A 22,464-nucleotide genomic window follows, 5' to 3' on the forward strand; every position below is an offset into this window, starting at 1 on the left:
ATTAGATTAGTGACAGAACCAAATTCTGGAGGACCCAAAACAGTGAATAATAAATAGAGTAGGGACAGCAAGTTTGTCATCCCAATTTGGGCTCATTTGGGCAAATAGCCCATGTCAACACACAGATGACAGAGTTTCAGCTCAGAAGCTCTTTGTGTGGTGAGCGATCTGCTTAGGATGTTTTTCATTAATGAGACTGATTCACCAAGCGGATCAAGAACTGATGGAAAGGATAGAGCCCCCCATAAACAGAAGGTTATACAATTCAAAAACATAGCAAAGGCAAAATTGGACTCAGAATTTAGAACTAAGAACTAGAACTGAGAAATTCCCCAGTCCTTCTCCCTCATTTTACACATGAATATAAAATCCAGAGAGATTGCATAACTTGCTCTGAGTCACACGAAAAATTAGTGAAGCGTCCTCCCAACGAATGACGTCTCACGTAACGAATGACGTCTCACATCACTCCCAGGCCAGTGTGCTACACCATCTTGCATCCCCAAGATGAAATTCTTCGGCATATTTGCATTCTTCTGCAAAAGAAAGAAAGAAAGAAAGAGAAAAAGAAAGAAAGAAGAAAGAAAGAAAGAAAAAGAAAGAAAGAAAGAAGAAAAAGAAAAATCTTCAAATTCTAACGGACAGTTAAAAATGTAAAGAATAAGTTGAAATCCAAGACACATAAGGCATTAAGAGAAAATTCAGATTGTTAAAGCTTATGATACACTACGCACTTTCCCAGCTGTTAACTCACAAAATTCTTTCAAGTCTCTGTCAGGTATTATTCCCTCTTACAAATGAGGACACAGAGGCTAAGTAATTTACCCCAGGTCAAAAGCAACTAGACAAGAATTTAGGTCTACAACGCTGGGTACACTTCTCTTTCCATTATATAACATTTCAAGCTAGGTCACATCTTCCAGCCCAGACAGATCATAACCTGAAGCAATAAAAGACTCAAAGATGTTATTGTGCAACTACTGTTGGCAATCTTGGTGGGGTGTGAGGTAGGGGGAGACATGAACAAAAGAGGCCAGAAAACTAGAAAATAGCTTTTGATTGTGAAATTTGAGAAAACCTAGATTCTGGGAACTACAATTCGGTCAAAGCAAATTCCTGATGTCAACCTGTCAACCTTTGGCAAAAATCGAGAATGAAATTACTAAATATATGGTTTGTGAACCACTTAGAAAAGAATGCTGTGATCACAGGGAGCCAACATGGATTCACTAAATCATGATGCCAAAACATCAAACATATCCACTAGGAATTAAGGTTAAGTCTATTGGGATGTCACTGTGGTCAAAGTGAAAATATGCGATTAAGATAACAGGGCAGTTGGATATATTCACAATTGGTTAAAGTTGCCAGTGACCTGTCATATAACCCTGCCTGATATAATTCTATTAAAAATTTTAGCAATGTTTTTTTCAACTTTGAAAATCCTCAGATTTGTGGATAATCTGAAGTTTGAAGGCAGATGTCATATGATAAACACCAATAATCATTTTGACAGACTGAAATGGTCAACCCCTCCATTTCAGATTTAATAGGAAAAGCATAGCTATACATTGAAGTAAAAACAAATAGGGGCATCTGGGTGGCTCAGTCAGTTAAGCGTCCAACTTTGGCTCAGGTCATGATCTCATGGTTCATGGGTTCCAGCCCCACATCAAGCTCTGTGTTGACAGCTCAGGGCCTGGAACCTGCTTTGGATTCTGTGTCTCTGTCTCTCTCTGCCCCTCCTCAGCTCATACTCCATCTCTCTTTGTGTCTCTCAAAAATGAATAAATGTTAGAAAAAATTTTTAAATAAATAGATGGGTACATGACAGATGATAGACAGACGATAGATGATAGATAAATAGATAGATAGGGAATCACATAAATTCCAAATGGTGAAAATCTGACTTGATCAAAATTTGTTAGAGAGAAAAGACTGAAGTTTAGTAAAAGACACAAATTCAGTACATGCCAATAGCACACAGATGCCCTACGACATAATGAATAAGAGCTTGAGCTTGAGCATCAACAAAGCTGGGTTCACAGTCAAGTGCACCACTTAATATCTGTGTGACCTTTCCTTAATTTTAAAGCCTCAGCTTCCTATTCTATAAAATGAGTATTATACAATGTCACACTGCTAGTAATAGAACTTGGATCATAATTCAAGTCTTCTGATTCCTCTGCTGTTTTTCCATGGAGGGCTACTTTCAAATAGTTTAAAAAGATGTTTTAGAAAAAAGAATTGAATCATTCTTTCATCCTTAGAGGACCAACCAACACCAGATTAACAGAGGAACGCTATCAAAGGCCAAGTTCAGCCCTCTTCTTGGGAGAACATTGTACCTGATGGGCTAACATGGAATAGACCTCCCCATGAAGCAGAGAAATCATGGAGCACTGAGCAAACCGGCAGCAGGTGTCTGATCAACGGTCAGGAATTCTGCTGCAGTGATTCCAATGAGGATGAAAACTACCACCAACGATCCCTGAGGTCTCTTCAGCTCTCAGATTCAGAGATTTCTCCAATGCTTGGTTACTATGATTTTGCAACTGATGTGAAGAAAGGTTTTTGTGAAAGACTTTATTGTCATTGATTTTGCTTTATGGAAAGTCAAATTTACCCGTGTTGGAAGCGACCAGGGAAATAGATCCCTTTTCTCAGCATTCACCTGGGGGCTAACATAATAGAAAGCACAAATGATTCTGAAGTCTCCCACAATTCCAAATGGCTCATGAACAATGGAGACTTGCACCCCTATGTTCTGACAATTACTTTTCCATCTTTTGGCAAGTTTGTGAAATATCACTGGCACACGCTCCCTTGTGAGTTTATCTGCTGCACTGTGCTGTCCCCTGCTGCAGATGCCCAGCTTCCTGATGCTGTCTCCTGTTCCATCCAAAGCAGAAATGGGCAGCTTCATTTTCCCTAAATCATTAGCTTATTTATTCACTCCCTCAACAAATAAAAATGACATGCTACTTATAAATAGTTCCCATTTAATGAACACAGGCCACATGCCTGCAGCTTTATACATTTTAGCTCAACTAATTGCCTAAATAACTCTGGGAGATTTACACCACCTGAAGATAAAAAAAAATCAAAATTCACAGAATCAAATTAATCCGCTCAAGACTGCACAACTAAAAAGTGGTGAGGCTATGGTGTTCTCATTCTACTGCATTATTATAAGTAAGGCATTGTGCTGTGAGCAAGAGGGGAGTAGGAGAAAATCTCTTCTATCCAATCACTCCTGAATAGGGCATATTACATGCACACAGGTAACTATATTAGGAATGGGTACGTGGTAATTACATAATATACTCTGGACAGAAACATGATTAGAATAGCCCTCTGGGGAGCACCTTGGTAATATACATGCAAGGTCTTTAGACGTTGTAACGGTTTGTTTTATGTGTCAACTTGACTGGGCTAAGCGATACCCAGAGAACAGGTAAAACATTATTTTGGGTGTGTCTGTGAGGGTATTTCTGGAAGAGATTAGCATTTGAATCCATAGACTCAGATACCAGCCTTCATCTGGCATCACCCAACCACCGAGGGGCCCGAACAGGGAGAAGAAGGGCGATTTTATCTCTTTCACTTCTTGAGCTAGGACGTGGGATATCCATCTTCTGCCTTTCTGCATCAGAGCTCTTGCTCTTCGGGCACTGAGCCCTGGGACTTACACCAGCATCCCCACCACCATCCTCCCCACTCTCAGGCCCTTGGCCTCAGACTGGGATTCACACCATCAGCTACTCTGGTCTCAGGGCTTCGGATGCAACGCCACCCACTCTCCTCATTCTTCAGCTTACAGACAGCAGACGCAGACACATCTCAGCCTGTATAATTGCATAAGCCAATTCCCATAATAAATCTCCTCTTATATATCTATACTGACTCTGTTTCTCTGGGGAACAGTGACTAATACAGAAGTCCGTATTTTTGACATTAAATGGTCACTTTTGGTAACTTAACTTTGTGGCTATGATGTAGTAGATTGTAGCAGACCAGTACTCCCACAGAAAACAGCCAGAAAAGCTGAATATAATATAAAAGTGTAAGTGTTTGAGGTGGTGAAAGAGCTGCTTGGGCTGCCAGGACATGAGGACTCAAGATTCTAGAAAGAAGAGGTCTCTGAGGTAATCCCAACATTTTGCATGCAACCTCTGTTTCCCGGTGACATTTGTTCATTCCGGGTGCAGGGGTAGAAGGGGCTGAAAAACTAGATAAAGGACCACTGCTAAGAAGCAGGAACTCAACCGATATTTCAAGCGATCCCAGGGGGTTGGGGAGACAAATTAAAACTGGAGGAGTATGCAAAAGGGAGAAGCTTCCAGTTATAAAATAAAGAAGTTCCAGGGATGTAATGTGCAGCATGGTGACCATGCTGAACAGCACTGTATTATATATTTTTTGAAAGTTCTCATCACCAGAAAAAAAATTATCACATGCATGGTGATGGGTGGAAACTGGACGCATCGTGGAGATTATTTCACAATAAATATATACAAATATCAAATCATTATATTGTGGCCCTGAAACCCATATAATGTTATATGGCAATTATACCTCAGTTAAAACAAAGTTCCCCCCTCTCTTAAGTCACTGGGGCTGCTATAACTGAATACCATAGACGGGGTGGCCTATAAACAACGGACACTGATTTCTGAAGGTTCCAAAGGCTGGGAAGTCCAAGTTCAAGAGCCAGCAGATCTGATGTCTGGTGGGAGCCTACTCCTCACTGACAGCCATCTTATCACTGTGACCTGGCATGAGGGATCTCTCTGGGTTCTCTGCTATAAGGACGCTAATCCCATTCACAAGACCTCCTCCATCATGACCTAATTACCTCTCAAAGGCCCCACCTCCAAACACCAGCACAGTAGGCTTCATATGAATTTGGCATGGGAGGTGGGGGAGGGAGGGGACACATTAAAAAAATAATAAAAAATTTAAAATATGGGGTGCCTGGGTGGCTCAGTTAGTTAAGCCTCCGACTTCAGTTTAGGTCATGATCTCACGATTCGTGAGTTCAAGCCCCGTGTCTATCTCTGCGCTGACAGCTCAGAGCCTGGAGCCTGCCTCGGATTCTGTGTCTCCCTCGCTCCCCCTCCCCTGTTCACATTCTCTCTTTCTCTCTCTCTCTCTCTCTCTCTCTCTCTCTCTCTCTCAAAAATAAATAAACACTAATTGTTTTTAATAAGTAAATAAATATTTTAAAATACCATAAAATTGGGGAAGTATGGTTCTCAGGCAGCTAGGACGGAAACAACAGTGTCCCTGAGAGAATGGAGGTACAGAAAAATGAGCCCAACATTTGACAATGACATTTTGAGGCACTTTCCAAATTCTTAAGCTACACAGAGAAAGAGACAGTAGTTTCACTGTGCTGAAAATTAAAGAAAAAACAAAACAAAAACTGAAGTTTAAGTCCCGCCAGGAAGGAACTGCCGTTATAAACGCTCCAGGTCTTAGTCGGGACATCTGCAAGTGTCCGCCACAGAGATGAAGAATAAACCAAAGACAGACGATCCTCACAGAGGCCACAGCTCAGTCTGAAGACAGCCCTGCTTTAACTGCCAATTAGAAGAGAGTGTGAATCCTTTCTGGAAGAAGATCATTTCATCCAGAGTTTCTTATGTTTTTTTTATACAAAATGTCTGGTCTTTAATCAATAGTTACCAGTCACGAGAAGAAACAAGACTAAAAAAATAAATCGGCCATAGAAACAGACAAGTAACCCAGATGTTGGCGTTATCAGAGACCGGAATTTGCATGTTCAGAAAAATAGATAGCAAGGTGGAAATTAACACCAAAAGGGAAGAAAGAGGACACAAAATAGGGCAGAAGCAGTATATGAAGAAATAACATCTTAGATGTTTCAAAAACTCACAAAAGTCATCAAGGAAAAATCTAAACTGTTCTAGAACCTAAGGAGGATAAACAAAGAAAACCACACCTGGTACAGCTTCATAAAACTGCTAAAAACAGAGACAAAGACAAAAGTCTTAAAAACAGCCAGCGAAAGCAGACACATTACTTTCAGCGGAGACAGAATAAGACCCCAAACAAACAAAAAAAACAAAGAAATGCCATCTTTAAAGTGAAAGAAAATAAATGCCTACCTAAAATTCTGTATCACCAACTGAAAATAGCCTTCAAAAGTGAAGATAAATTAGAAACAAATTTTCAGGCATATAAAAACCAATCAGATAATTCCTTGTCAGCAGACTTCCGTTAAAGGAAATATTACGTGGTGGTGGATGTTAACAAGGCTTATTGTGCTGATCACTGCATAATTTATACAAATACCAAATCATTATGTTGTACACCTGAGGCTAATATAAGGTTATATGTCAATTACATCTCAGGAAAAAAAGTGGGGGAGGGGAGAAAATGCTGATGAAAATTCTTAGATAAGGAAGACACTACCAGATAGAAACATAGAAGTGCAGGAATAAAAAAGGTGAATTTGTAACATTTAATCTTGATTGCATCAAGGAGCAGTCAAAATGTCTTGTAGAGTCTGCAATGTATGTAGAATTAAAATGTGTGCCAACAATAACAAAAAGAGGCAAGAAGGGGAAATTAGTTAAATTATTACTCAAGAAGCATTGTTTAACGGGCAATGGTGAGACTACAGATTATCTGATATGCAAATAAATCAAGGAATGATATTTTAATCTCTACACCAATAACTAAAAGCATACATAACGAGCTCATAAAAGGAAATGTGGAATAATAAAAAAAAAACTTGATTAAAAGAAAATAAGGCAGAAAAGGAGAGAAAAGGAATCATAAAACGCGTGAACATAAAGAAAGCAAACATAAGATAGATATACACCAATTATCTCAGTAATTACATTAAATGTAAGCAGAATAAAAGCTCCAACTGAAAAGTTCATAGTCAGTCTGTAACAACCACGAAAACAACAGCAGAATCCAGACAACTCTGCAGCTTAGAAGATACACATCCTAAATATGAGGGCGTGACTCCAAGTCCTCAATCACAGAGAGATTGAAAGTAAAACAGGGAAAAAGATTAGCCATGAGAATGTTAACAAAAAAGTACTATAACTACATTAATACCAAGCAAAGAAAACTTCAAGGCAAGAAACATTACTAAAGATAAAAGACATTCATAATGATAAAAATGTAAATCCATCTAATTCTAAATAACATAGCTTCAAAAATTAAAGAACTGAAGGAAGAAATGCACAGTGAGAGAAGGAGACTTTAACAAGCCTCTTGTAGCAGATGAGGTAAAAACAGGCAAAAATAAATCAATAAATTGGTAAGAACACAGGAGATATGAATGACAAAATCAACAAATCTGATTTATTTGACAAATGCAGAATACTCCACCCAACAGTAAAAAGTCCTCAATCATTCCAAGTACACATGGAACATCTACAAAAGTGGCCTTATGCTGTCGATAAATAAATTCTTAACAAATTTCAAGTTTTAAAAATCTTTCAGAGTGTATTTGCTGACCACAGTGAAATGCCCAAATGTTTGGAAATTAAGCAACTCACCTTTAAAAATAAATTAATATTTAAAAAAACTCACCCTGAGTCAAAGAGTAAGTCACAATAAAAACTGGAAAACATGTTGAACTGGGGCGCCTGGGTGGCTCAGTTGGTTGAGCGTCCGACTTCAACTCAGGTCATGATTTCACAGTCCGTGAGTTCGAGCCCCGCATCGGGCTCTGTGCTGACAGCTCAGAGCCTGGAGCCTGCTTCAGATTCTGTCCCCCTCTCTCTCTCTGTCCCACCCCTGCTTGTGCTCTGTCTCTCTCTGTCTTTCAAAAATGAATAAACATTAAAAAAATTAAAAAAAAAAAAGAAAACATGTTGAACTATATACTATAATGAAAATATGACCTCGACCTGTGGAATGTGGCTAAAATTCTGGTTAAGGAAAATATGTAGTATTAAGTGCATATGCTAGCCAAAAGAAAGAGCTGAAAATCAAACAAGAATTTAGTGCAAAAAGTGGCAAATTAAATACAAATAAGTAAGAAAAATAAAAAATAACATGAATTAAGGAAATAGAAAACAAACGTACGAGAGAGAAAATCAATAAAGTTGGTCCCTTAAAAAGATAATATTTATAAACACCTAGCAAGACTAATCAAGAAAAAAGAATGCAAATATTGTCCAAATCCAAATGGAATGTAAAAGGAAACATCATGGCAGATCCTTGGATTTAAGGGATCCGATCAGAGGCTCCAGGTGGCTGGGTGGGGCCCACAGTGACAGGTGCAAAAGACGTCACTGTCCCTGCAGCATAGAGGCAGGTCTGCAGGGCGCACTCACCATCACCAGGGCCTGGGTAAGGACTGCCAGCCGGCCCCCCTTTGCCCACAGACTCGGTGGCCTTAACAGACCAGCTCAGGAATCTCCTTCTCCAGGCCTTCGCTCGCCCCACATCCTAAAGTCCCCACTGAGGGGCACTTGTTCACGTCCTTGCAGCCCAGGCCCCTATGTCCAGGCCAGTGAGACGCTCCTGGGTGGGTTCCCTATGCCTGTGTGTGATGGGGTATGGGAATGTTAAAGGCGGAGGGACCACCATGTGTAAAAAGCCTTAGAGGTGAGACTGAGCCAGAAAGATTCAGGAAAGCTGGGGGCCTTCCTGTGTCTGCAGGGAACAAGGCACAGTCACATTGAGAATGGTGGGCTGGGGAGTTGTACTTCATTCTCAGGGCCCTGGCAGGTTGTGAACAGAAAGGGGATTCAATGAGTTAGAGTTGTAAGAGTTTTCCAAAAGCTGCACAGAGGAAGAACAGCTAGAATGGGAATGGTGGAGACACTGAGGCACAGGAAGGTTGATCGCTTGTGAGAGGTCACAGAGCTGGTAAGGGGTGGCACTGAGGACTGAAGCACCAAGGTCAGTCAGATAGCTTGAGGTCATCTGGCTCCAGGTTGGGCAGGGGTACAAGGGAGGCTCGAGCCCATGGAGCCCAGCCATGGTCACCTGCCACTTCCCCCAAGTTCAGATGGCTGAAGAAGCACTTGTGGAATGTGCACAGGGAAACAGAGGGTTTCCCAGTCCTTCCCTGATCCCAACCGCATTCATACGGTCTCTGAGATTACGGTGTCCTGAGACTCTCCACCTGCTATTTTCCCAAGCCTTGGGTCTGGAGACTCTAGAGAGAGCCCAAGTCCAGGGTCCTGAGTCCAGGACAGGGGTTATGGGGAAGGCTTCCCATTTTTGGCAACCAGTGCTAAAAGGTGTGGATGTTTATCCCAGGAACTGGTAGCCGGATGTGCACATTCTGAGAGGTAAACCTGAGCTAGGTCTGCTCAGGAAACCATAGGTCCCCTTTCTTTCAATAAAGAGAATAAGGCAAGAGTGAGGGCTGTAATAGCTGCCTGAGAAGTTGGGCATCTATTATAGAGATAATGGGAGGTTTGGATCAGAGGAAGGAGGAAGTCTTGCCCAAGTACAAACAAGCTCCATCTGGCTGCAGGGCTGGGAATAGACCGTGGGGGGAAGGGAAGAGGCCTGGAGTCCAGGAAGAGGCTACTGGAATAGTCCAAGTGAATGTTGGACCAGAATGGCCTTGGAACTGAGAGAAGTGCTTGCATTCTGACTTCATTTTTTAAAGAAAAGACAGCAGATTTTTGGATGCTGTAGGAAACAGAGATGAAAGGAGGAGTCAGAAATGACCTCAGAGATTTTGATCCCAGCAGCTGAAAGGATTGAGAGCTCCATCAGCTGGGGTGGGTTTAATGGCCTGAATTGTGTCCTCCTAAAATTTGTATGTAGAAGTACATGTACCCCAAAATGTAACTGTATTTAGAAATAAGGTATTTGAAGAGGTGATGAAGTTAAAATGAAGCCTTTAAAGTGAGCTCTAATTCTATATAAATGATGTCCTTATAAGAAGAGGAAGAAACACAGGAATGTATGCTTGCAGAGTAACAACCCTGACAAGAAGCAGAACAGGATGCAATTCTTCAAGCCAAAGAGAGAAGCCTCAGGAGGAGAAACCAAATTTGTCCACACTTTGATCTTGGACTTTCAGCCACCAGAACTATGGAAAAGAAAAAAAAAAAAAACAAAAACAAAAACACAAAAATTTGTTACCTTGTTTAAGCTTAATAATAATAATAATGATAATAGAGGATGCCAAGATGATTCAAAGGACAGACTTTTAAACAAATGATGCTTGGAAAATTGGATATCCACATGCAAAAGAATAAAGTTGAACTCTTACATAAACCATATACAAAAATGAACCCCAAATCAATCAAAGACCTACACATAATAGTTAAAACTATAAAATTCTTAGAACAAACAGAGGGGAAAAGCTACATGACACTGGATTTGGTAATGACTTCCTAGATATGACACCAAAAGAACAGGCAACAAAAGACAAAATAGATCATTTGTACTTCATCAAAGTTTAAAAGTTCTGTGCTTTAAAAGACACTATCAAGAGAATGAGAAAACAATCCACAGAATGAGAGAAAATATTTGCAAATCATATTTCTGACAATAGGTTAATATCCAGAATGCATAAAGAATGCCTACAATTCAACAAGAAAACAAATAACCAAATTCAAAAATGGGCAAAGGGCTTGAATAGACATTTCTCAAAAAAAAAAAAAATGTACAAGCAGTCAATAGGCACATAAAAGATGCTCAACATCACTAATGTTGATCAAACCCATGAGATATCAACTTCATACTTATTAAGATAACTATTATAAAAAAGAAACAGACAATAACAAGTGTCGGGGTGCCTGGGTGGCTCAGTCAGTTAAGCGTCTGACTCTTGGTTTCGGCTCACGTCATGATCTCACAGCTTGTGAGTTCGAGCCCCACATTGTGCTCTGTGCTGACTATGCAGAGCCTAGTTGGAGTTCTCTCTCTCCCTCTCTCTCTGCCCCTTCCCCACTCATTCTCTCTCTCTCTCTCTCTCTCTCTCTCTCTCTCTCTCTCTCTCAAAAATAAATATTTTAAAAAAATAGAAGAACAAGTGTTGACAGGATGTGGCGAAATTGAGACTCTTGTACATTGCTGATGGAAATGTAAAATGGTGCGGCCACCATACAAAACTATTTGAAGGTTCTTTGGAAAGTTGAATATAGAATTACCATGTGATTCAGCAATTCTATTTCTATGTACATACCCCAAAGAATTGAAAGTGGGGACTCAAACAGGTTCTTGTAAACCCATGTTCATAGCAGCATTATTCACAATAGTCAAAACATGTAAACAACCCCAGTGTCCATCAACAGATGAGTAGATAAACGAAATGTAATATATACATACAAAGGAATATTATTCAACCTGAAGAAGGAATGAAATTCTGGGAAACACTACAACATAGATAACTTTGAGGACATTATGCTAAGTGAAATAAGCACAATACAAAAGGACAAATATTGGATTATTTCATTTACATGAGATACCTACAATAGTCAAATTCATAAAAGACAATGGAATAGAGGTTACCAGGGGCTGAGGGGAGACGGGAAAGATAATTTATTATTTAATGGCTACAGAAATTTCTGTTTGAGATAATAAAAATGATCTGGAATTGAATAATGATAATGGTTGCACAACATAGGGACTATACTTAATGTCACAGAATGTATACCTAAAAATTGTTTAAATGATTAGCTTCATGTGAGACATATGATACTGCAGTTTTTTAAAAGTTATACAAAAAAATTCAATCAAAATAATTCACTATATTTACAGAATAAAGAAGAGAATTCATAATCATTTCAATAGATGAAGAAAAACCATTTGATAAAATTCAACACCCATTTGTGATTTTTTAAAAAGTTTTAGCTTACAAGGGATGAAAGGGTACTTAACTAAATATCTTAATTATCTAAAACTACAACAAATGTAATACCTAGCAAATATTGAAAGCCTCCCCTTAAGATTGAGAATAAAATAAGAATGCTCACTATCACTACTTCAAGTCAACATTATTCTGGAACACCTATAAATCAAGAAAAGGAAATAAAAGTTTTAGAAATTAGAAAAGAGAGATAAACTTGTCATTATTTTAGATAACATGATAATATGCATAGGAAATCTAGAAACATTCTATAATTGAAATTACTAAGGGAACAGCAAGGTCTCTGCTTACAAGATGAATATACGAAAATCCTATATACCACCACAAACAATTAGCAAATGAAAGTTTTTAGGTGATAGCATTTATAATATGATTTTAAAAACTGAATACCTAAAAATAAATTTAACAAAATGTGAATGAGACCTGTACACAGAAAACTATATAATATTATTGAGAGAAATTAACAAAAACCTAAATAAACTGAGGTATATACCATGTACATGGACCCAACCCAACATAGATGTTAATTCTTCCCAAATCCATCTATAGACTCAATGTAATCTCAATAAAAATCCTAGCATGAATGTGTGTGTGTGTGTGTGTGTGTGTGTGTGTTGGCAAAATGATTCTAAAATTTTTATGGAAATACAAAGGGCCAAGAACAGTCAAGGCAATATTAAAAACTGAAGGAAAAAGTTAAAAGACTTGCCTTTCTAGATCATGACATATCAGGCTATAGAGATTAAGACAATGTCATTTTGGCACAAAGATAAATAGACCAATAGAAGAGCATAGAGACTCCCAAACCTACTCACGTCTGTAAGGTGACCAGACTTATGACAAAGGTGATACTACCACATACTAGAAAAAGAGTGGTCTTTTTCCATAAATGATGTACTTTCAATTGGGAACCCAAAAGGTGAAAATCAATTTTTACCCCATACCAGACACAAAATGCTATTCCTAGTAGTTGTAGATTTAAAAGTACAATAAAACAGTAGGGCTTCTAGAAGAAAGCATGGGAGAATAACCTTGTAGGTAGAAACAAGCTTAAATGGGACACAAAGAGCAATGTAGTCTAGAGTGTATATTCCAGACTCAAACCGCTTACGTTTGAAATCTGATTCTACTCTTGGACAAGTTTTTTGTTTGTTTATTTTTTAATTCCAGTATAATTAACATACAGCATTATATTAGTTTCAGGTATACAATATAGTGATCCAACAATTCTATATATTATTCAGTGCTCATCATGATAAGTGTACTCTTAATCCCTTTCACCTATTTCCTCCATCCCCCCACCCACCTCCCCTCTGGTAACCACCAGCTTGTTCTCTATAGTTAAGGATCTGTTTTTTGCTTTGTCTCTTTATTTTCTTTGTTCACTTATTTTGTTTCTTAAGTTCCACATGAATGAAATCATATGGTATTTGTCTTTCTCTGATTGACATATTTCATTTAGCATTATACCCTCTAGATCTACCCATGCTGTTGCAAATGGCAAAATTTCATTCTTTTTACGGCTGAGTAATATTTCGTTATGTGTGTGTGTGTGTGTATGTAGACATATACATATGTCTATATATATGTCTATATATATGTCTCTCTATATATATGTCTATATATATATGCCTACATATATAGTCTCTCTCTCTCTCTCTCTCTCTCTATATATATATATATATATATATAAACACACACATACATATACACATACATACCACATTTTCTTTATCCATTCATCTATGGATGGATGCTTGGGCTGCTTCCATATCTTGGCTATTGTAAATAATGCTGCAATAAACATAGGGGTGCATATATCTTTTTGACTTAGTGTTTTCATTTTGAGTGGGCAACTACCCAGTAGTGGAATTACTACTACATATGGTAATTCTATTTTTAATTTTTTTTCCATACTGTTTTCCACAGTAGCTGTTCCAGTTTGCATTTCCATCAACAGTGCATAAGGATTCCCCTTTCTCCACATCCTTGCCAACACCTGTTGTTTCTTGTGTTGTTGATTTTAGCCATTCTGACAGGTGTGAGGTGATATCTCATTGTGGTTTTGATTTGCATTTCTCTGATGATTAGTTATGTTGAGCATCTTTTCATGTGTCTGTTGATCATCTGTATGTCTTCTTTGGCGAAATGTCTGTTCATGTCTTTTGCCCATTTTTAACTGAATTGGTTTTTTGGTGTTGAGTTGTAGAAGTTCATTATATGTTTCGGATATTAACCCTTATCAGATATACCATTTGCAAATGTCTTCTCCCATTTGTGGGCTATCTTTCCTTTTAGTGGATGGCTTCCTTTGCTGTGCAAAACCTTTTTATTTTGTTGTAGTCCCAATAGTTTAATTTTGGCTTTGTTTCTCTTGCCAAAGGAGACATCTAGAAAAATGTTTCTACAGCTGATGTCAAAAAAATTACTGCCTATGTTTTCTTGTAGGAGTTTTATGGTTTCAGGTCTCACATTTATGTCTTTAATCCACTTTGAGTTTATCTGAGTGTAAGGTATAAGAAAGTCCGGTTTCATTCTTTTGCATGTAGCTGTCCAATTTTCCCAGTACCATTTGTTCAAGAAACTATCCTTTTCCCATTGCATAGTTTTGACTCTTGGGCAAACTTTTAGCCTTTCTGTGCCTTGGTTTCCTCATTTTTAAAATGAGGATAGCAATAGGCAGAAGACTAGTGTAAAGATCAAATACAGTGATACATGTAAATTGCCCTAGAACAGCGCCTGACACATAGCAAGTGCGTAACAAGAGTTACTATTTTTATCCTTTACATGAATACTAAGAAGACCTCCTCTGAGGGGCAGGTACTTGTTTTTATTTTGTGTAGAAACCTTATGTTCAGCACTCTGATACACAGCACAACCTCACTTGGAGATACCATTTTGGTGGCACTGCTTCACAATCCACAAGCATTTGCTGAACACCTGCCTGCTGTGTACTAGAATCAGGTTGGGGCAGGAGGAGGAAGGTGGGGAAGATGCTTATGCAGGAAGCAGCTGACACATTTCTTCCCAGTTGCAGAAAGCTTCCCATGTATCGGGGCAGGAAGATATAAGCCTGAGAAATTACTGGAGAATGTGACAGCACATAAATGAGGAAGTGCTCGACTTCACAAAGTAGATTAGGAAACATGACAGCATGGTATTGGTGTTAACTACACATACAGACGTGAATGCAGTGAGGAGTTGGGGGAGGGAGAAATCAGAGTCACAGATGAGGCAGTGACACTGAGTCATGAAAAACAGTCATGAATAGTTGCCCTGGAATACAATCTATAAAAGGTGACAACCCCTAATACTGGCATGATTTGCTCTATTTGCTTAAGAAACACCCAGACCTGGAATTGCTCAGGCAGGGATTACAGGTTTGGACAAGGGAGCTCTGGCAGGGAGCGGAGAGAGGAAGTCATCCTGGGGACACCCACCCACGGCCCTCTCCCCACTGACATCAGCCCTCTCCCAGGGCACTTTGTCAAATGATAACTCTAAGAAGCCCTTTGTATACTGCTATGGCACTGCTGATCCATTTTCAGCAAATAAAAATGTATGCATCTTCTTCTTCCCACTCCTACCTTCTTATTTAACCAACTTTGGGGGTGAAACCAAATGCTGCTTCTCACTACTATCCAGAACCCTCCAAAATAAGATGACTAAATCAAAAAGAAATGAATTTCGAGTCCACACTCTGGCTAACCTTGGGAACACAACCCCACATTCATTCTTAACTTCTCCCAGGTTTGCCTGCTTGGTATTCTGACCTCTACCTGATTTAAGCAGTTCAAGTATCAGGTTGTGGATTATCCAAGCCCCATCTCTCTCTCCTTCTGTTGTTTTCACGTTTTGCTCTTCACCACTTATTCTAGAATATCCATTAGAGGATAATGGGTGGGGGGGGGGCGGGATGGCAGATTGAAATGCAATTAATTAAATGTCAGGGAGAAGGTAGAAAATATCTGAAGTCAGGGTTTTTACATTTTTTAATTAGTATTATATTATATGTGGTTGTCCTTTACCCAGCCTCTCTCTTTCCCAATCTTTCTTTAAGTTTTCCTCCTGCCTATCTTAAACCATGAAGGTCATTTGGGCTCAGATGTTGCTTGGTCTTGGATGAGAATAATGGACTATGCAACATCCCCGTTAGACATGCTTTGTGAGAATTTGTTATTGCAGATAATTTCTTTGATTACTGAATTCCAGATGAAATGAAAGAAAAGCACATTTGAACCATTATGTTCCTAGACTGTGAGATCTATACAACTAAAACTTCTTTCAAAAGGAGCAAAATCATCTTCTACCCTCCAAACATGTTCTTCCTCTTTTATTCTAAAAATGTCTCCATTGGTAGCACCAGGCCCTCAGTTGCCTAAACTAGATAACTGGGAATCACCCTTAACTTGTCCCTTCCCTCCACCTTCCACCCCAGCCATTACAAGTCCTGTTACATTCACTTGCTGTTCATTTCTGGGTGTCCCTGCCTCCCCTCCTTCTTTAGAGGACCCGCCCACATCCCCCTCACCAGTCTTCACCCAATGGCTGCTGTAGTCTGGTACCCTGACCCTTGCCTGTGGTCTCCCCCTCCAATCTGTCTTCTGCACAGAATCATCTATCTCAAATGAGAATATATATTCAATCAACAGCACGGACAGCCTTAAGGATGAAGGTCAAAGGCCCTAGTGGAGCATGGAAGGGCTCCAGAAAAGCCCCTCTCTCCAGGCTCTTTGCCTACCTTCCCAGATTTGTACTTTCTTTGTAGTTGCCCCTGAGCCCCTTCTGTTTCTCATCTCCACACCTTTCTCACATCAGAAGTCCTCCTTGACCCATTCTCTGCTGTTTGTACCTAAGTCCTTTCAGGTACCCCAGTAACTCCCTTCTCTATGCTAGCTTATAACTACCAGTTTATGTGGCTGTGGCTTCCCACTCTTCAGGGACTGTCTTGCCTCTGCATCACCAACACCTAGCTTGGCACATAGCAGGTACTCAACAAATATTGACTGGATACATTGGATGGATAGGTGCATAGCTAACAGGTATATTTAAATACTTTAGAAGTTAGGTATATAAAACATAACATAAGAAAGAATAAAAACAAATATGTTTTTGAAGCTTTTGCATTGCTTTGGATCCAGAGCACAGAACCAGTCCTTTGTTCTTCCCACAAATCAGTGGCATTCAGCCAATGCATTGGATTGCTTTTGCTTCCTGAATAATCAGAGTAAACATCTATTGCATTACTTGTTAAATGCAGGTGCTGAATGCTTTGCCTTTAATCTGCAGAACTATCTTATAAGGTAAGAACTACTGTTACATCTGAGGAAATGGAGGCTTAGTAAAATTAACATGTTAGCTGGTTGATATTGGAAGAACTGGGATTTGGAATCTGACCCCAAAGTTCATGCTCTCCACTACTGTAATTTCTACAGGAGCTAGGGTCAGAAGACCATATATTGGTGAAAAACATGTAGAGTTGAAATTATTCCTGGAAATTCCTTTTCATTAGAAATCTATACCTCTTTGGCAGGAAGGTCAAACATGTGTTAAAATTCATAGGCACACACTCATAATCCAGTTCCTCCAGGAACAAGTCAGGTGCCAGGTCAGTCTTCAATAAAATCTTATACATATTTGACTTGTCCCCTGGATGATCATTGTAGTACTTGATGCCACGGCTTGATGATTTTTTTCTCCCTCAAATCTTCATGATCCCTGCTATACTGAGCAAGGCCATAATTGTGAACCATGTTGGAGATGGACATCCCGTATCCCAGGAAGCTCAGTATAGCCAGCTCTTGCCCTAGAGTTGAAACTAACAACCACTAGGCATTCAATGAGGATAATGACTTGTGTGTGGAAGCCATGCTGTATGGGAATAAAAACCACTAGAATCACACTCAGCAAGATGAGTTGTTTTCACTGACAGCAAGGAAGAAAATCCAGTTGTGAGGTATAAATTCCTGTAGCCCCATACTGTCTTCCTGTGGGACCTTGGGTTGAATGATAGACCAAACTGTCAGCTCTATTTAAATATGTGCATATTTGAGTTCATGTAAATTAAATACACAGATGGAATGATTCCATTACATCTGGAACCTCACATTACCCTGAGGGTCAGAGCATCTGATATGGGCAATGATATCCACCTTTTTGAAGTTTATTTATCTATTTTGACAGAGAGCACAAGTGGGGGAGAGGCAGTGCAGAGCCTAATGTGGGGTTCGAACTCATGAACTGTGAGATCATGACCTGAGCCGAGGTCGAATGCTTAACCAGCTGAGCCACCCAGGTGCCCCAATGATATCCATATTCAATGGATATCCAATGAGATATTTTGAGATCTCAGTCTAACTGACCTGCAGTTTTTCCTTTCCTCTGGCCTAAATCTCTTAAGCCTGCATCTTGAAATGGTCTCTACTTGCCTTATTCTTCTCAGAGGTGGAGAACTGAAACCTCATCCCCAGAGGATCGAAAGACGTACCTGCAACTCCTAAAATTTACTCGTGCAGTCTGTATTTCTTTCCTTTGCAATCAGATTAAATCAGATCAGATGTTTACAGTTTCCTTGAACCATAGATGATAGATAAGTAGACAGATAGATAGGTGGTAGATAGATAGATAGATAGAGGCAGAACTGAAAGTATGGGCCAATAAATGCTTTTTAAATTCCTTTGAGAAATTTTAAGGAAGACTTCCGTTTTCTCATAGGAAATTATGATTCAAGCCTTTTTTTTTTTTTTCTGTTTACACCCAATAAACTATGGCCAAACTCTAACTAAAGTTAAAGGAGGTCAAAAACAAAAGGGGTGAATTAGCATAAAGAAATCATCAACTCTCACAGAACACAAAGACTACAATGTAATCTACTCTATGATATTTTGGGGGAGGTAGACATAGTAGCTTAGCAACACATATTTACTTCCTGTTATAAAAAAAAAAAAAATGGGTCCTATAAAGTGAAGAGTTCCTGCATGGTGAATCATATACGCAGCTACAGTATTCCTTACAAAATTATGTGTAGAGCCCTAGGAAATAGAAGAAGGAAAAATGAATGTCAGTAACAGCAACGAGTCCAAAGTTCCTAGCAGAGCCATCCCAGCGCAAATCGAGGTGCTCCTGGTGCTGGTTTTCAATGCCATGGCTCAGCACAGCTCAGGGAGCCTACCCGGTGGCAGAAAGAACTGGCTCCCAGAGGCTCATTTCGTCAGGCCACAGGGCACCAAAGCTAGCAGATAAGCCTCGACCTCCCATCCCACGTACCCCTCTGGCTGCATGCTGCATTCTTCAGCCTCCACAGTTTTAAACTCCTATTTATTTGTTTGCTTTAATTTTGGTAATATGCAGTTACATCACATTTACTATCCTAGCCATTTTTAGTGTGGAGTTCAATAGTGTTCACTACGTTCACAGTGTTGTGCAGCCATCACCACCATCTGTCTGCAGTTGCAGAGCTCTCAAGTTGCAAAACTGAAACCATGACCATAAACGCTCATTCCCCATTCTCTCCCCGCAGCCCCCAGCAACCACCATTCTACTTTCTATGCTATGGATCTGACTTCTCTAGGTACCTCCTAGAAGTAGAACCAGACAGTGTCTGTCCTTTCGTGACTGGCTTATTTCACTTAGCATAATGTCCTCAAGGTTGATCCATGTTGTAGCCTGTGTTGGAATTTCCTTCCTTTTTATGGCTGGTTAATAGTCCACGTGTCATATTGCAGAATATTTGTGTGGAGGAAGGGGTGTAAGAGCCTGGTTAGTAATTTGCCTGCTCCTCTCACCCGCCATGGGAATGATGAACTTGATCCCAGGAATATCACTTTATGTCTATCACTAATGGGGCCACAGAGCATCCAGAAAAAAATCCCCATCCAATATATTATGAGACCATGTTAGACTAGGAATTCCAAACTAGGGTCCATAGACCCTTAATGAATCCAGGGATGGGCTCCAAGAAGTTTGTGAGCTTCCTGGAACTTGAACCAAAATTGTAGGTCTTTGTTCTTTTTCTGGGGAAAGAGTCCATAGTTTTCATTTTCTTTTCAAAGGGGTATTTGACCCCCAAATGCTAAGCATCACTGGTCTCAACTGCATTCCATTAAACTGAGAGCTGGAGGAATTGTTATGGTCCCTTCCGTCTCGGTGCACAGGTCCACGAGGATGGAGCGTGGTCTTCTCCAATACCTCCAACAAGGGAAACTCTCCACTGTACCCTGAACCCCTGGAGCACCTGCTTGTGCAGCCAGCTGTGCTTGGTCTAATTATTCTTGAGAGTATGTAAGAAATTATTTCTGCAATCACAGGAAAAATTTAATACTCAAAATACTTTCACTAGATTCAATTTCCAACGAATGTGATATGGGAAGTAGAAAAGGCATACGAAGAACGGTCCCTGATCTCGAGGAACATGAACTCAATCATGTGAGAGAGGCAGAGCTTGAACACCACTGGTGAGCACTATTCTTGAACTCAGCACCACTCGTGAACAGCACAGAAGCCGGGGGTGCAGCACTGACCTCAATTTGCTAGAGGAAATTTCAGAGAATCACAGTCTGTTCAAAATCATGCTGCCCCAATGGAGAAAACTCCTATCCACGCTACGGTCTAGAAAGAGTCTAGGTTCTGATACAAATAAGCATGTTTTCACTTCTTCCACAAGTAAAACCACATAACTGACCTCATCATCCTTTAAAATTTGGCCACCAGGAAGCTCAGAGTCCTATTTCAGTCTCCACAATGGCAACTCTGGAAATCCAAACGATCACCACATATTTGTTTTGTTATCCAGCTTTCTCTCTTTCCCCATACTTGACCTTGAATTTGTGTTTTCTGTGGTCTGGATTCTACTTTTAAATATATATTTCTTCCTTTGTGGTGTGTTTTTGCTGTGCACTGGCCCAGCACTTTGAATGAGATTTGTTGTCTGTGATACAGGCAATTAATAGGAGCTGGGGTAGAACTAGGAGACATGATTGATGTCTGCCATGCTGGCTATTTTCTGCTTCCCTCCAGGTAGACTCCTCACCCTTCACCCTGCTCTTTTTTTTTTTTTTTTAATGTTTATTTATTTTTGAGAGAGAGAGAGACAGAGTGCAAGCAGAGTGGGGACAGAGAGAGAGGGAGACACAGAATCCAAAGCAGGCTCCAGGCCCTGAGCTGTCAGCACAGAGCCCAACACGGGGCTCGAACTCGTGAACCATGACATCATGACCTGAGCTGCAGTCGGACACTTAACAGACTGAGCCACCTAGGTGCCCATTCAGCATCTTTCTGCCAGGCTGTGGACTGGCAGTGGCTATGTCTTTTACCAAAGTCCCCTGCTCTTATCCAACAGCCTTCTTCTATGCTTATAACTGTAGCTTTCTTGGGATTTTAATCACTGGTCCCTCCACTTGCTGCTTCAGTGCTAGAAGTGGTAACAGTTCCTCCTTTCTTCTTCTACTGGCCCCAGGGTGTGCCCCACTCCTCACTGGTTCCTTCGAACACGCCCATATCTATGTGGGTACTGCCCCTGCAATCTCCTCAGTTACTCCATTTGAGTGAGAGCTGGGAAAGTGGCTAACTAGTTTAGCAGAATGAGTTGGGGTTCTTGGCATTTCTCCACACACTTGGCATTTCTTCCAGTCACATTGATTTCTGTGTATTTCTGTGAAAGCCCCAGCTCCTCCTCACCTCTGGATCTTTATACATTCTTTTTTTTTTTTAAGTTTATTTAGTTTGAGAGAGAGAGGGAAAGTACAGTGTGGGGAGGAGCAAGAGAGAGAGAAAGAATCCCAAGCAGACTTTGCACTGTCAGCTCAGAGCCCAATGTGGGGCTCAAACCCACGAACAAAACCATGAGATCATGACCTGAGCCGAAATCAGATGCTTAACCTAAGCCTGAGTCACCCAGGTTCCCCTATATCTTTACATATTCTTTTTCCTCCACCTGAAACCCCCTTGTTCCATCTCAGCCTCCTTGATTCTCTTCTATACACTCATGGGGTCTAGTTGATGTTACCACGCAGACTTATCTACTGAGCCATCATTCTTTGTTTCTGAGTCTGTCCCCTCCACTGAGCTGTAAGGGAAGTCTTGTGCCTGAATATCTGTTGTGTTCTAACAGCTGGTGTTTAACAAAAAATGGCTGAATGGATGAATGAATACAAGAGTGAATACAAGGGTTTGGCTTTTCCATTGTGCAGTGCTGCCTCTGGGCTGCATCTTAGGTACTTGCCTGTCTAGGGGCTAGAGCCCAGAGCTGGCCTGGTGCCGCCTAGAGAAGGCAGAAGGTGGGATGGGCTGTGTCCATGAAGGGCACCCAGGGGGGCGTGGTTGAGAGTGACTGAGGGAAGATAAAAGATGAGGAGGGAAGGGAAGGTCACTGTCGGCACCTTACTGAGACTCTTGGGCTTGACCCTAAAATAACTGAAGTCATGGGGCGCCTGGATGCCTCAGTCAGTTGAGCGTCCAACTTCAGCTCAGGTCATAATCTTATGATTTGTGGGTTCGAGTCCTGCACTGGGCTCTGTGCTGACAGCTCAGAGCCTGGAGCCTGCCTCGGATTCTGTGCCTCCTCTCTCTGCCCCTCCCCCACTTGTTCTCTCTCTCTCTCTCTCTCAAAAATAAACATTAAAGAAAAAAATTTT

At 40.4% G+C, this 22,464-nt stretch overlaps 1 protein-coding gene across 1 annotated transcript in view; it reads right to left on the reverse strand.

The window, feature by feature from the left end:
• Window positions 1–393: 393 nt before the first annotated feature.
• The window catches only part of GATA6 (GATA binding protein 6), a 121,032-nt gene continuing 98,961 nt past the window's right edge, over window positions 394–22,464 (reverse strand). The window contains exon 6 of the mRNA XM_040479242.1: window positions 394–536. Within this exon, the coding sequence (XP_040335176.1) occupies window positions 411–536 (126 nt within the window). The 3' untranslated portion in view covers window positions 394–410. The remainder of the gene's footprint in view (window positions 537–22,464) is intronic.

This window comes from Herpailurus yagouaroundi, unplaced genomic scaffold (assembly GCF_014898765.1).
Source record: "Herpailurus yagouaroundi ecotype Mexico unplaced genomic scaffold, PumYag 142, whole genome shotgun sequence".
NCBI lineage: Eukaryota > Metazoa > Chordata > Mammalia > Carnivora > Felidae > Herpailurus > Herpailurus yagouaroundi.